At 47.0% G+C, this 14417-nt stretch overlaps 1 protein-coding gene across 1 annotated transcript; it reads right to left on the bottom strand.

The window, feature by feature from the left end:
- Positions 1-3735: 3735 nt before the first annotated feature.
- LOC122033310 lies at positions 3736-6894 on the bottom strand. Its single transcript, XM_042592321.1, has 2 exons — positions 6365-6894; positions 3736-3985 (listed from the first exon to the last, which is right to left on the bottom strand). Exons 1-2 carry the CDS (start codon positions 6723-6725, stop codon positions 3954-3956), a joined length of 393 nt encoding a protein of 130 aa, XP_042448255.1. The 5' UTR covers positions 6726-6894; the 3' UTR covers positions 3736-3953.
- Positions 6895-14417: the final 7523 nt, after the last annotated feature.

The following is a 14417-nucleotide window of genomic DNA, read 5'->3' as shown; positions in this document are numbered from 1 at the left end:
TTCTACTCCCTCCAAGTCCCTGGGCCCGAAATTGATTTCAGGGCTGCTCGCCCGTTCTTGGCTGCAGCCGACTGCATGGATCTGAAGTTGTCTGACACTCGCCTTCCTTGCTCTGTTGGAGTCGCCTCCGGTCGGCCCCCCAGCGATGATGTTGATTTCACCTCGGGAAGTGTTGCTTCTATTTTCTTCTTCCCGAACGGACTGCCTAGGCTGCTACCCAGACCTTCGGGGATTGTCCTCACGCCTCGTAGTATAATGCCACTCGGGAGTCTGTCTTTGCCGCCTATCGGATATCATCCGATCGGCTTCACGAAAGCTCTGTCGCCTGTCGGACGATGGTGATCGACGGCGGCCGCCCTTAGGCACGGGGTGGGCGATCAAGGGAAGGCTTCGGCAATCTCTTGTATTATGCGTGTCCGTCCGGTGAAATGAGCAAAACATCGGGGTCCATACCTTCTTTTTAGGTTTGGGCCGCTCGGCAGATACTTCTTGAATGGCGTGGGATCTTGCATGTTGCTGGGGGTGGGCTGCTTCAGCTCGCGGTCCTCTGGGCGGCTGATTAGCAGTGTATGGCTTCCGCTCGGCAGTGGGCGCCCGCTCGGTTGGAGCTTCCTTCCTTCGGGCCGCTTGGGCTTCCTCCACATTGATGTATTCATTGGCCCGGTGTAACATATGATCGTAATCTCGGGACGGCTTTCGAATAAGTGAACGGAAGAAGTCACCGTCCACGAGGCCCTGTGTAAACTCGTTCATCATCGTTTCTGAGGTGGTCGTTGGAATATCCATGGCCACCCGGTTGAACCGTTGGATATAACTCTGAGCGGTTCTCTGGGCTCTTGTTTGATGGCAAATAAGCTCACGCTAGTCTTCTGATAACGACGACTGCTTGCAAAATGGTGGAGGAAGGTCGTGCGGAAGTCCTTGAAACTTGTGATGGATCCGTCCGGCAGCCTTCGAAACCACCGTTGCGCCGATCCCGAGAGGGTGGTAAGAAACACCCGGCACTTTACTCCATCTGTGTATTGATGAAGGGTGGCTGTGTTGTCGAACTTACCCAGATGATCGTCCGGGTCGGTGGTTCCATTGTATTCACCGATCGCGGGGGGCACATAGTGCTTTGGCAGAGGGTCCTGCAAGATGGCCTCCGAGAATTGATGGTTGATCCGCTCGGGGGAGGTGTCTGCTCGGGGGGCCTTGCCTTTTCTGTTGTCTCGTATTGGCACTTCGTCTGATGAAGATCCTCGATCACGATTAACTGCTGTAGCTTCAGGAGGCGTGCGGAATAGGGCTCGATGAAATGGAACCGTGGCATGAGGTGCTTCCGCTCGACCCCCTGATGCTGATGTTGCTTGCTGCTCGATCCATTCGGCTTGCGACTTTTGTCTCTGTTCCACAAGCTTAGCTGCTCTTGTCTCGATCAAAGCGTCGAGCTCCTCTGTGGAGAGCATCACCGAGTGCGGTCGTCCAGCTTCGTCCATTGCTTCCGATCGGATGCAGGAGCGTTCCCACAGACGATGCCAAATTGATCATGTCCGAAAGCTGAGTCAACGGACGCTGGGCACGTGGCGCTCTCCGAATGGCTGACGTAGATCTTCGACCGGTCGTACGGACCTTCGGTGAACCTGCAAGGAAGTCGGGTCGGGAGGGGGTTCCCGGTGACGACCCTCCGACGCTCAAGTTAGGCAAGTGGACAACCAAGAAGTGGCTCTCGATATCAGAGAATGCGTACCTCAAGCGAAGTGTGAGGCTCCTTATATAGAGCTATGAAGGGGCTCACGCACACATACCGAGGCGAATACGTGTCCTCAGCCCATACCTCAGTTTGTGCTTGTCAGAAAAGCTTACCTGACACCATACTGCTACAGTCCGAGCACACCTCTGATGGGACAAAGGAACCCTCTGTCATAAGATCCTGCGTATGGCCTGGTCGTTGAACATACCCGCTTTCAGATGATGTTCCCTTGTCCTTTCCTTTTCTTACCCCATGCCGAGCGTTCGGCAGGTCGGCAGTCCCCTCACGCCCGGCCGGTCGTATGTGCTGGTCCGCTCGGGAGATTCCCGATCCGGTGCTCTGCTGACTGTTCACAGTATTGCTGTTTTCTGCCTCGGCCGAGCGGGCTTCCCGATCGGCCCGTCGACCCTGTTCCCCATGAGCGTCGGAGACCCGACTCCCCGTCGGGTTATTTTTGATTCCGCTGAGACCCCGTTCGGCCGACCGATCTCTCCTTCTCCGGTCGGCCGTTTGACCCTTTGACTTCCACGTGGCGTTGACTTCCCTCAGAAGGGGGGTCCTGTTCTTACCGCCGGATCATTTAGCATACTTTCAGTATGTCAAATGATCAGGAGAAGTTCATATATTTTGTTGACCTTCATGGTTGGGGGCACTCGAGTAGCACCCTGATACCTTATTTTGTAGACCTTCGGAATAAAATCCAATGGGCTACAAATGGAAGTGGGGAGGCAAATATGTTAATAGATGAGTGGTTTATGGAGAGGAAAAATAGGACTACAAATACTTATGTTTTTTTATGCCGGGAGATCTTGGGGTGGCATGGGCATCATTGGTTTGGAGGCCAGAAATTATGCCGAATCACTAGTTCATTCTATAGTTACTTGCTTATGGGAGGCTACAAAGGATAGAATATCATATGTGGAGAATAAGACTTGAATACTTTGCTAATATCAAGATGAATTAAACAGTCATTTGTTTTTTTAAGTGCTCTATCATATGTGTTATTTGGAATAAGATGAGGAGATGATTAAAAATAAATTATAAAATTAATTCAGTGATGGAACTATTTAACATTCATGGTCAATACTATATAAATGTGGAAATCGGATGGGCTCGATATTTTAGAATTTCTAGTATAATATATATTATGTGAGAAGTTTGAAATAGATGTTCCTGATATCAACATAAAATTACGTAACATTCAAATTCATATTTATTATTTTGTGAATTTATATAAAAATTAAAGTGGTTAACCTCAACTTCAGGTGGTCTGCTGGTGGCAAAGGCATGGCTAGAGCAGCGAGTGCAGAATGTGCGGCACGTGGGGCACGTAACCTCGTGATATGCAGTTGGTATGAACGTGGTTTGAGAAGATCTGTTTGTTGGAGATTGTGTTGCATGTATTTGCCTTCCTTGTTTTCGGTCGGCTTGAGCAGATTTGGTTGCAGATTGTACTGCATGTCGTTACATTCCTTTTCTTTTGGTTTTGTACGTGAGTCAAGGAAAGTAACGAACTTATCGTTGATTGACACATCATGCCTAGAGGGTGTGAGCTTATATTCTAACATGTGATGTGTGCTTTTAATTACATTCTTGAACATTTTATAATACATTTTCTATTTCCGTGAAAAACACACTTCACAATTTAAGTTACAAGGTTGTAGTGGCATGAATTATAACTCACCAATTTCATCTTCCAACTACTTACTACCCAGAGAGGTTTGGGTAGGTGTTCTTGATCCATGTACCATATATCTTAATGAAGGTTTAAAGGATCTTCTACCGATTTCTGGATGCAAAGACCAAGGAAAAGGCATAGCTTATATTGAGATTTGATCAACATTTTATAAATAACTTTGTTCACTTCATATAAAAAAACACAAAAAAAATCTAGTAAGATTTCTAAATTTGATTTGGCTTGTCTACATTGGATGGTTCCTATTAGGATCCACCCGATTTATAATTTTAATTTAACTTCAATTTGATTAATATGAAATCAAATATAACTAAAATCTTATCTTTTCCCTTCACAGCAGTCTAAGTTATTGCACAATCAACAATCACAGGTCTCTCTTTTAAAAGAACAAGAGAATAAGGAGATGGCGAAGTAGCATTTTATGGATAAGAGTTAAGAGGGCATCATTTGGCAGTATACTTGTTGATTTTCAACTTCAGTCAAATATGCAGTAGACTGTTCTATTTACCAGTTGCAGCTCCATGATCAAGCAGTCGGAGGTTTAGAAAACACTGACCCTGCAAGAAGGATTAAGAACCATTTAGTAAGAAAGGACTTCTAAATGAAAATAAAAAACTTAACTGAATAGCTCCTGATGCTTCATACTTCTAAGGCAAATCACGAACATTTAGTACCACTTAAAACATGAGGATTAAGCACCATTTAGTAAGAAAGGGCTTCTAAAAGAAAATAAAAAACTTAACTGAATAGCTCCTGATGCTTCATACTTCTAAGACAAATCACGAACATTTAGTGCCACTTAAAACATGAGATGAGGCCAGAAAATACAGACACTATTCTAATACAGTAATTAACTTCTTCCTCTCCACTAAATGTCCTGATTTCTGAACCATTTCGGTTACTGATGTTTTTGAACAACACAGTTGAACGAGATGACATATGGCGCAACAGTATGCAAATGATGATGGAACTAAAGAAAAGCAAAGGTAAACAAATGGAACCTTATTTCTCAGTTAAAATTATCTTTGTCTTCTTGCAAGTTGTAACCAATGATCAAGCCCTGACCAAACTGCAAAAGAAAGTTCCAATAGGCAAGTCCAAATAACCATACCAGGCAACATGTGTTGATGATTGTTCTGTACCCACATGAATCTCTGATTACCTCGTCATTCAGCAATGATTCATTAAGTACCAAATGAGACTCACTCGTTAATGGAATAAAACCCAAGCCATCCTCTATGACATGGTAACAGAACATTGATATTAATTGCTACAAAAAGAGTCAACCAATTTAATACACTCATTGAAAGCTTAACACTAGGAGTGTACTATGAGTTACAATTGTGGCATATTGTTCGATAGGTCATAATGTCCAATCGTTAGACTTTGCTTCAGCATTCCCTATTTTCATCCAAAAAAAAATTCAGACTCTGTGGTGGTGGTGGAATGGGTGGGTGAGAGCCTCAACATATCAACAAGATAAGAAGGGTGTTGACACAACCAAGTAAAGGAATAAATACAAAATAGGCAGCCTGGGAAACTTCGCACTCAGACTTGGATATGAGAGATGGATAGAGATAAAAGTTCTAGAAAGTTAAATAAGAAATTTGACATCCAATAAATTGGAGATTAACTAATCATAAATTAGTTGCAGATTTGCAGATCCTGTTTAATAATCATCAACATACACGAAAGAGATAACTACTCGCATGATTGGCAAATCAAATAAAAGAAAATTAGAAATGGCTCATGCAACTATAGTACTTCTCTCAATCATAGTTATGCGAAACTGCAAAAAGGACATGCTTTGGAAAAGGCATATTTATTTGTGTGCCTATGGGAAAATGTAAAAAGAAGATCTACAAACATTTTGGAACTCACACGGCATGAAATGCTATACTGCACAATAGGCATGAAAGAGATGGTCATGCTAAAAAGATCCCCATGAAGGGTACAGAAAGAGAATTCATAAAATGATACTATTGGCACCGCATCACATTACTAAAAGAACAAAAAGACGGTCAACCTGTTCATACTTCATATAAAAGCATGTGAAAGATTTCAAGACAGGCAAACAAACTAGGATGCTTGCATAGACAATATTTTAACCAAACGTACTTCCAGATGAAATAAAATTTCACAACATCAAAGATGCCTAATGAACTGAACATTATTTTAAGGGAAAAATCTAGAGAGAGAAAGAGAGATAACCACTCCTAAATCAGTATACCAGAGGGATTTCCTAGTGGCTCATGAAACTTTTTTAATTCACTAGCTCAGGTTAGGTAAAAAACTATAAAAGGTAGAAACGAAGATGTTGCTTTAGAGCCTTTCAGTATTTTGTATATCATTCTTTGTTTCCATAGAGAAATTTAAAGGAGCTCTCCAACCATTTTACAAGAGTGGTCCAAGACGCCATGAAAAATGACATAATATGAAAAAAAAAAACCAAATCAATGTGTTCCACCTCCGCCATGAAAAGATAATAAGGGAATCACATTACGTTTAACCAAAATGCGCTTGCATTGACAATAACCGCACAAATAAATACCTCAGCAAACTGTGTAAAAGCATCACTCTGGATAATTAAAAGTCCAAAATAGTGTACATAATCACGGACAAAAGGAGAGAAGATTAAATTTCAAGGAAAAGAAGATTTTTTTTTTTAAAGTAGCTTTTGCATATTCGACCACCGTCTACATGGCATTGCACATAAAGATCCACTGATTATTTGGGAAAATTTTCCCTTTTCTTCCTTTTCTTGACGAGATGAATGGATTGCAAGTAGATAAAACTATGCAGCTAGGGAATTGCTTAGGGCATGACACTATAATTAGAATCCACAACTTCAAGCACAATTGAAACCGATGACTAATCATCGGGGAAGAAACAGGTCGATTCTGAAGAAGAATAAAAGGCAGTTTCAAGACATTTACCTGACATCTCCTTGGGGCTAGAGGAGTCACGTTTGGGGAAAAGTATGACTTTCCCAATTCCGGGCAAGTACGATAAGATCCCGGCGAAGTAGAACACAAAGACGAGACCCAAGATCCAGGGCATCAACAAGAACCCGATGAAGAAGATGAAGGAGCCGCAGATCATAAGCGCGAGGGACGCACCGAGGAGGCGCAAGGCGAACCCCGTGGGCGAGATCCGGACTGGCGGGAACCGCCTCGGCGTCCGGGGCCGGGTGGGCACGTCGACGGGAGGCACGGTGAGGCGGGGAGCGTGCAGGAGGGGGGCGAGCATGGCACAGAGCTCGTCGATGAGTCGAGACGACTGGCCGCCGCTCGACATCCCGAATGGAGGCGAAAAGAGGGAACTTCAAATCAACCGAAATCTCGATCCAAATCGGTGCAGGAGACCTGGAGAAGGGAGCGGTGGTGCGAAGGGAAGACGGAAGGGAGAGGATTCGATTGGAATTGTAAGTATTGGAATAGAATTGGCAGTAAATAGTTCGGTTTTCGGGCAACTAATGATTCGGTATGTTCTTTTTTGGAAAACAAAATCAAAAAGATAAACCTCCCTTTTCAATTATAAAGTCTAATAGACATTCCATTTAATATGCTCGATCCATTTTTTTTTTATATTATTTAATCATGCAGAAACTATAAATTAATTTCTACAAATAATATTTCAACCTTAAAAATAATACTAATATATCTTACTATGTTAGTATGATTCTGCCCTCCTTATAAAATTAAAATAAAATTATGTTAATATCTTTATTTTCATATAAAAATAATTTTAATATTTACCTTTTATAAAATCTAAAATAAAATTATGTTAATATTTTATTTTCATATAAAAATAATTTTAATATTTACCTTTTATAAAATCTAAAATAAAATTATATTAATATCTTTGTTTTCATATAAAAATAATTTTAATATTTATTAATAATTTTTATAAATACATCAATTAAAAATCTAGAGTTCAAAACTCAACTGTAATGTATTATTAGAAATTCTATGTTGATTCTATGTGTAATTTTTATGCATTATATCAATTTTGGACTTAATTATAAATTATCTTATTTTTTGCTATTTGATGCTAATATTTGATTCTTATTTTGTAGGCATCAAAGGATCTTGAATTTTGATCTATTCGAACCAAAATTGGGCTCGAATCGAAGTTTAAACAAGAAGATCAAGCTTTAGAGCATTATGGGTCGTTCATCGAAGATTGGACAGATCTGAATCATCCAGTGAAGATTTGGTCGATCCGACCTAAGGGAGAGTAGATTCAGACCCTTCATCAAGATCAGCACCTTCGGATCGGATTTTTAGAGACTTTTCACCATTGATCAAGCTCCAAATTGATTTCAGCCGTCCGTTCAGATCTGGATCAGATTTAAAACAGAAGCTACAGTGCTTCGTGGCTTCGTCGACTCCTCCGCGCAGTCCTGCGTCGCGCGAGCGCCACCGGTGGATTCCGACCCCTTTCCTTTCTCCGATCATTCTCTCAAGCTTCAACCTCGGTGGAGAGCTTCTCGGCAGCTTCATCCCGATCATCTGGAGTCATCGGCGGGTGTTCTCTCCGGCGGAATTCTTATCTCGGCAAGCCTCTTGATCCGGTGGTAAGAGCCCGGGACCCCCTAACGAGGGGTCAACGCCACGCGGAGGTCAAATGGCCAAGTAGCCCGCCGGAGAAGGATGAGCCGACCAGACTTGGAAGAAATGGATAAGGCCGATCGGCAGATCAATGGACATTCGGTAGTAAAAGGCGCCCTGACCGGGTTGGGGTTCCGACGCTCAATGAAACAATGTCTCAGAGCCGAGAGGAAGTCACTCGCCTGGAAGTCTCCCCAGCATCTCAGCACAAGCGACAGGCGAGATGTGAGGGGCGTGCCGTCCGGCCGGCGCAGGGGATGAAGGCCGTCCGGACGATGTTCTCCATCCGGACGGCCGGACGTACGTCCCAGCCGGCGGTAAAGGAGAACAGGAACATCTGATAGCCGTCAAGTCACATGACTAGGCCATACTTCTAGTCTGACAACGGGGTGATGGGACTGTTGCAGTATGGCGTCAGGTAAGTTTTCTGACAGACACACACCGAGGCATGGGCTGCGGATACGCACGCGCCTCGATAGGCGTGTAGGAGCTTTTTCATCGCCCTATATAAAGAACCGCAGACTTCGCCGGAGGTACACATTCTACAAGCTTGGGAGCTCCTTTTTCCACTACTTACCTGACTTGAGCGTCGCCGGGGGAACCCCTTCGGCCCGACTTGTCTTGATCGCGGAGCTTGAGGCTGTGCCATTGACTAGGAGGCGCCGCGTGCCAGCCCTTGGTTGGCGATTGAGCAGGATCAATTTGGCGCCGTCTGTGGGAACGCCTGCATCCGATCGGAAACAATGGACGACGACAACACGCGGTGACACTTTCGAGGAACTCGGCCTCGATCAAGATAAGGCCGCCAAGCTTGTGGACCAAAATGAGCCAGAGCAACGGTGGCGGCGAAGCACCACCGCCACCATCGCATTTCATCTTCGCACCATCAAGTCGTGGCCCACCGATAGGGATCTTCTTGGATGAAATGCCTAGGCGAGATAACAGAAAGGGGAAAGCCCCTCGAGAGCGGATCAATCGCCAATTTTCGGAGGCTATCCTACGAGACCCTCTGCCCAAGCACTACGCGCCTCGAGTACAATGAACAACCGACCCGGATGATCATCCGGGTAAGTTCGATAACACATCAATACACAAATGGAGTAAAGTGCCGAGTTTTTCTTACCACTCTCTCGGGATCGGCTCAACGATGGTTCCGGAGGTTGCCGGACGGATCCATCACAAGCTTCAAGGACTTCCGAACGACCTTCCTCCACCATTTTGCAAGCAGTCGACGCTATCAAAAAACGAGCGTGAGCCTGTTCGCCATCAAGCAAGAATCCCGTGAATCGCTTCGAGCTTACATCCAGCGGTTCAACCAAGTGGCGATGGACATTCCAACGGCCACCTCGGAAACCATGATGAATGCCTTCACACAAGGCCTAGTGGATGGGGATTTCTTCCGATCGCTCATCCGAAAGCCGCCCCGAGACTATGATCACATGCTACCGAATATATCAGCGTGGAAGAAGCGCGGCCGGAAAGAAACTCGGGCTACCGGCGGAAAAGCAATCCGATCCCCCCACGCCAGGTCCCATGTGCAAGAGGTAGTTGCCGCCCGGCCCAAGCCAAAGAAGAGATGGACCCCGATGTTCTGCTCCTTCCACCGGACGGATACGCACAACACAAGGGATTGCCGAAGTCTTCCCTTCGTGGCTCATCCTGTTCCTCGGAATACCGGACGACGGTCTCCCTCAGTCGACAGGCCAAACTCCCGATCGGCATCGTTCTCCAAGGCGGGAGAATCGCCGAGCGTCCCGAGAACGGTCTCGGCCGTCCGCTCGGGAAGAGGAAAATAGAAGCAATACTTCCCGAGGCGAGATCAGCGTTATCTTTGGCGGGCCGACCGGAGGAGACTCCAACCGAGCTAGAAAGGCGAGCGTCCGGCAGCTCCAGATTCATGCGGTCGGCTGTAGCCAAGAACGGGCGAACGGCCCGGAAATTAGTTTCGGGCCAGGGGACTTGGAAGGAGTTGAAGTACCCCACGACGATGCTCTTCTCATCAAGAAGGCGTTCGATCAGCTGTAAATTGATCGAGCCGAGCTGTTACCCATGACAACTCCGCTCTACGGGTTTACGGGTAACGAAGTTCAGCCGGTCGGACAGATCCGGCTGGCTACCTCGTTGCGAGAAGATCCGCTCAGAAGGACAAGGACAACAAACTTTGTGGTGGTCGGCTCTCCCTCGTCCTACAACGTCATTCTGGGACGACCGGCGCTCAGCGAATTCCGAGCGGTCGTCTCAACCTTCCATCAGAAGATCAAATTCCCTGTGGAGGACAAAATGGGAGAAGCACGCTACATAGAGATGGTCCGAGCATAAGCCAGAAAACGGCCCGGATTGAGGTGAACGCCATCATCGAAAAGCCACCCTCTTTAACTTATGAAGAGCATCCCGATCGGAAGCCACAACCTTCATTGCGTCCGATCTGGAGGAGAAGCAGAAAGAAGAGCTGATCCAATGCCTCCGGAGAAATCATGATGTTTTCGTTTGGTCGACACACGAACTGCCTGGGATTTCACCAAGTATCGCGCAGCATGAGCTCCACGTCCGACCGGACGCACGGCCAGTAAAGCAAAGAAAAAGGGATTTCAGCGCCAAGCAAAATTCCATCATCCGATCGGAGGTGGAAAAACTTCTGGAGGCCGGCCATATACGCGAGGTGCAGTGTCTCCAAGCCGGGCAACAAGTGGAGAGTATGCATAGATTTTCGGGATCTCAATAAAGCTTGCAGAAAGATTTTTATCCTCTGCCGAATAGATCAGCTAGTGGATTCTACGGCCGGCTGCGAGCGGATCAAGAAAGGTCAACTTCGTGACTGACGACACTTATTGCTACAATGTGATGCCGTTCGGATTGAAAAATGCGGGAGCCACATATCAACGCTTAAAGAGCAGATCGGGCGGAACCTAGAAGTTTATGTGGACGACATTCTCATCAAATCCGAGATCTCTTCAAAGACATGGAGGAAACCTTCGAGCACGTCGACGAGTCAAGCTAAATCCTCGTGATGCGAGCAAAGGGCGTTGGATACATAGTGACCGAGGGGTATTAAAGCAAATCCTAGTAAGGTGAAAGCTCTGCAAGACATGCCACCCGAGAAACACGAGGGAAGTGCAACGGTCTCGGATAACGGCTTTCTCGTGTTCATCTCAAATCGCCCGAGCCTCCTCTTCTATTATGAAGACCACTAAGTATCAGGGATGAAGAATGACAGGCGTTCGAAGACTTGAAGGCCTATCTGAACTCTCTCCCAGTATTAGCCAAGCCGAATGCTGGTGAGCCACTTTATATGTACTTATCTTCAACCGAGCATGCAATCGGCTCGGCTTTAGTGAGGACGAGCGGAGAGGAGCCGGTGTATTTCCTCAGTCATATTTTAAAAGATGTTGAATCCCGCTACACTGGGCTCGAAAAGTTGGCTTTTGCGCTGGTCCTCGCCGCTCGGCGCCTCCGCCCATACTTCCTGGCACATACCATTATTGTCAAAACCAATAGCCCGCTCGGATGTGTGTTACTGAATCCAGAAGCATCCAGACGGCTCATCAAATGGACGACAGAATTAAGTGAGTTCGATATCCAATATCAGCCCCGCTCGGCGATCAAAGCGCAATCCTTGGCCGATTTCGTGACGGAGGTGCAAAGGCCGGAGCCGGAAGCTATGTGAAGAATATATGTGGATGGGTCGTCCACTCGGCTCGGAAGCGGGATTGGGATATTGTTGCTCTCCCCTCAAGAAGAAAAGATGCATCTATCCGTCCGGCTGGATTATAAAGCTACCAACAATGAGGCGGAGTATGAGGCCCTCATAGCTGGCTTGCAGGCTGCCCTGCATGTAGGAGCCGGTCGGGTAACACTCCACTCGGACTCGCAGTTGGCCGCTCAGCAGCTCTCGGGTACCTTCGAAATCAATAGTGCTCGGCTCAAGCTCTACGCTGAAGCCTTCGAGAAGCTGAAAGTAGATTTTAGAGAAGTCATTGTCCAGAAGATACCCAGAGCAGAAAATCAAGCAGCCGATGAGTTAGCCAAGCTCGCGAGCTCAATAACACCGATCGCCATTCAGCAGCCAATTAAAAAAGTATTGTTGGTGGCGCATGTCGACCGGATGGCAGGCCTCACGATTCCGAGCGACTGGAGAACACCCATCATGGAGTTCCTCCGCTCGGGCGCCACACCACCCAATGAGTATGAAGCTCAGCTGCTAAGGAGAAGAGCCGGTCGGTTCACACTCATCGGCGATCAGCTTTACAAAAAGGCTTTCTCACGCCCGTTGTTGAAATGCGTGAGCTCGGAGGACTCGGCTTACATCCTCCAAGAAGTACATCAAGGATCGTGTGGAGGACATCCGGGCGGACGATCGTTGGCCAAGAAGATCCTCCTGGCCGGGTACTTTTGGCCAACGCTACAAACAGACGTCGCTCGGATCGTGTCGACGTGCCTTGCATGTCAGAAGTACCATAACTTCTACCACCGACCGGTAGAGGAAATGAAGGCATCTACAGTCTCGTGTCCGTTCGACCAGTGGGGAATGGATATCGTCGGTCCATTTCCTATGGCGACTGGACAGCGGAAATTTTTACTAGTGGCGGTAGATTATTTTTCCAAGTGGGTGGAGGCCGAGCCACTAGCCAGGATCACAGAACAAATGGTCAAAAAGTTCATATGGCAACACATCATTTGTCGGTTCGGCATCCCTCGTCGGTTGATTTCCGACAACGGACGGCAATTCACAGGGAAGATGCTGGAGGATTGGTGCAAAAGCTACGGCATCAAGCAACACTTTACGTCCGTGGCTTATCCCCAAAGTAACGGTCAAGCCGAAGTAGCCAATCGGGAAATTCTTCGTATTCTGCGCGCTCGGCTCGACCATTTGGGAGGAAGTTGGCCGGATGAAGTGCCGGGCGTCTTATGGGCCATCCGAACAACTCCGAAGGAAGGGACGGGCGTCACACCGTTCCATTTGGTGTATGGCGGCGAGGCGGTCATTCCGGTGGAAGTCGGTGTTGAGTCCGTCCGGAGGATGAGCTATGATGATGGCAACGCCGAACGGAGGAATATGGAGCTGGATTTGGTTGACGAGGAGCGAGCCAAGGCGTCCGTTCGGCTGATGGCGTACCGGCAACGGATGAAGCAAAACTACAACCGCCGCGTAATCCCTAGATCATTCCAGGTCGGCGATCTCGTCTAGAAGAAAGTCAAGCCGGTCGGCAACGTCGGCAAACTGGAGGCACCGTGGGCGGGCCCCTTCAAGGTTATTGAAAAGCTTCGCTCTGGCGCTTACTATTTGGAGGATGAGGATGGGCGGCAGCTGAATCGACCGTGGAGTGCGAATCATCTCCAGCCTTATCGAGCTGGATGAAAGGTGCACGAATGTAATTCATTTTTGTGTATATGCTAGTCGCCTATGTACTTGTAATGCAGGAAGCAAAAAGATGAAAACACATTGAGCATTCTCCGCCGAACGACTTACTGCGTGAAGACCCCTTGCCGTTCGGCCGGGGCATATAAATATACGAGCCGAAGGCTCGATGACGAAGGCCCCGGATCGTTAGGCCGGAGGTATATTATACGAGCCGCGCGCTCGATAACGAAGGCCCCTCGCCCCTCGGCAGGGCGTATATAATCAGTTAAAGTTAGCCGTAAAGGCCGTCGAGCTCCGACGTTAAATATCGAGAGACGAGCAATCGTTAAAGATTAGCCAGGAAGACCGTCGAGCTCCGACGTTAAATATCGAGAGACGAGCCGGCGTCTATAAACGTCCGAGCGGAAGACCGTCGAGCTCCGACGTTAAATATCGAGAGACGAGCCGGCGTCTATAAACGTCCGAGCGGCTCGCATTGCAATAATCTAGTGCAAACCCCTTTGAGATAAGGCGCAAAGCTAATTAAAAATGTGAGCAAGTGAACGAATGACGTTCAAGCGCCGAGCGGCTACCTAGTTGCATGGCAAAAGATGTTATTGAAGGCAAACCGCTTGAGTCCACGCTATAGCGTAAAGCCGAGCGGAGGAGTTATAAAGAGCACTTAAAATTCGACGAAAGAAAAATTTCTTGTCAAAGCAGAAGTTGGAGGAACAGAAAAGATTATCTATTATGCACGGGGTGAACCAAAAAAGTTACTACAAAGATAAGTTGAGCCGAACGGCTGGAATACAAAAAAGTTCAAAAAGACGCTTATCACGCGTCAAAGTCAAAAAGAGTGTCGGGGATGGCGCCCATCACGGTCGCGAGGTCCTCGGGGATGGCCACTAGCAAGGCAGTGGCCTGTCTTCGTAATCTATCGCGCCTGATCGCTTCTTCGAAGTGAGGATATCTTGTCAAGATAAACTTCTCCGAAATCATCCAGAGATCGCCTTACGCCTTCCTCACGCATCCGACCGA

Source organism: Zingiber officinale, chromosome 11B (assembly GCF_018446385.1).
Source record: "Zingiber officinale cultivar Zhangliang chromosome 11B, Zo_v1.1, whole genome shotgun sequence".
NCBI lineage: Eukaryota > Viridiplantae > Streptophyta > Magnoliopsida > Zingiberales > Zingiberaceae > Zingiber > Zingiber officinale.
The sequence above is the reverse complement of the archived record's forward strand: the minus strand, read 5'-3'. Positions and strand labels throughout refer to the sequence as shown.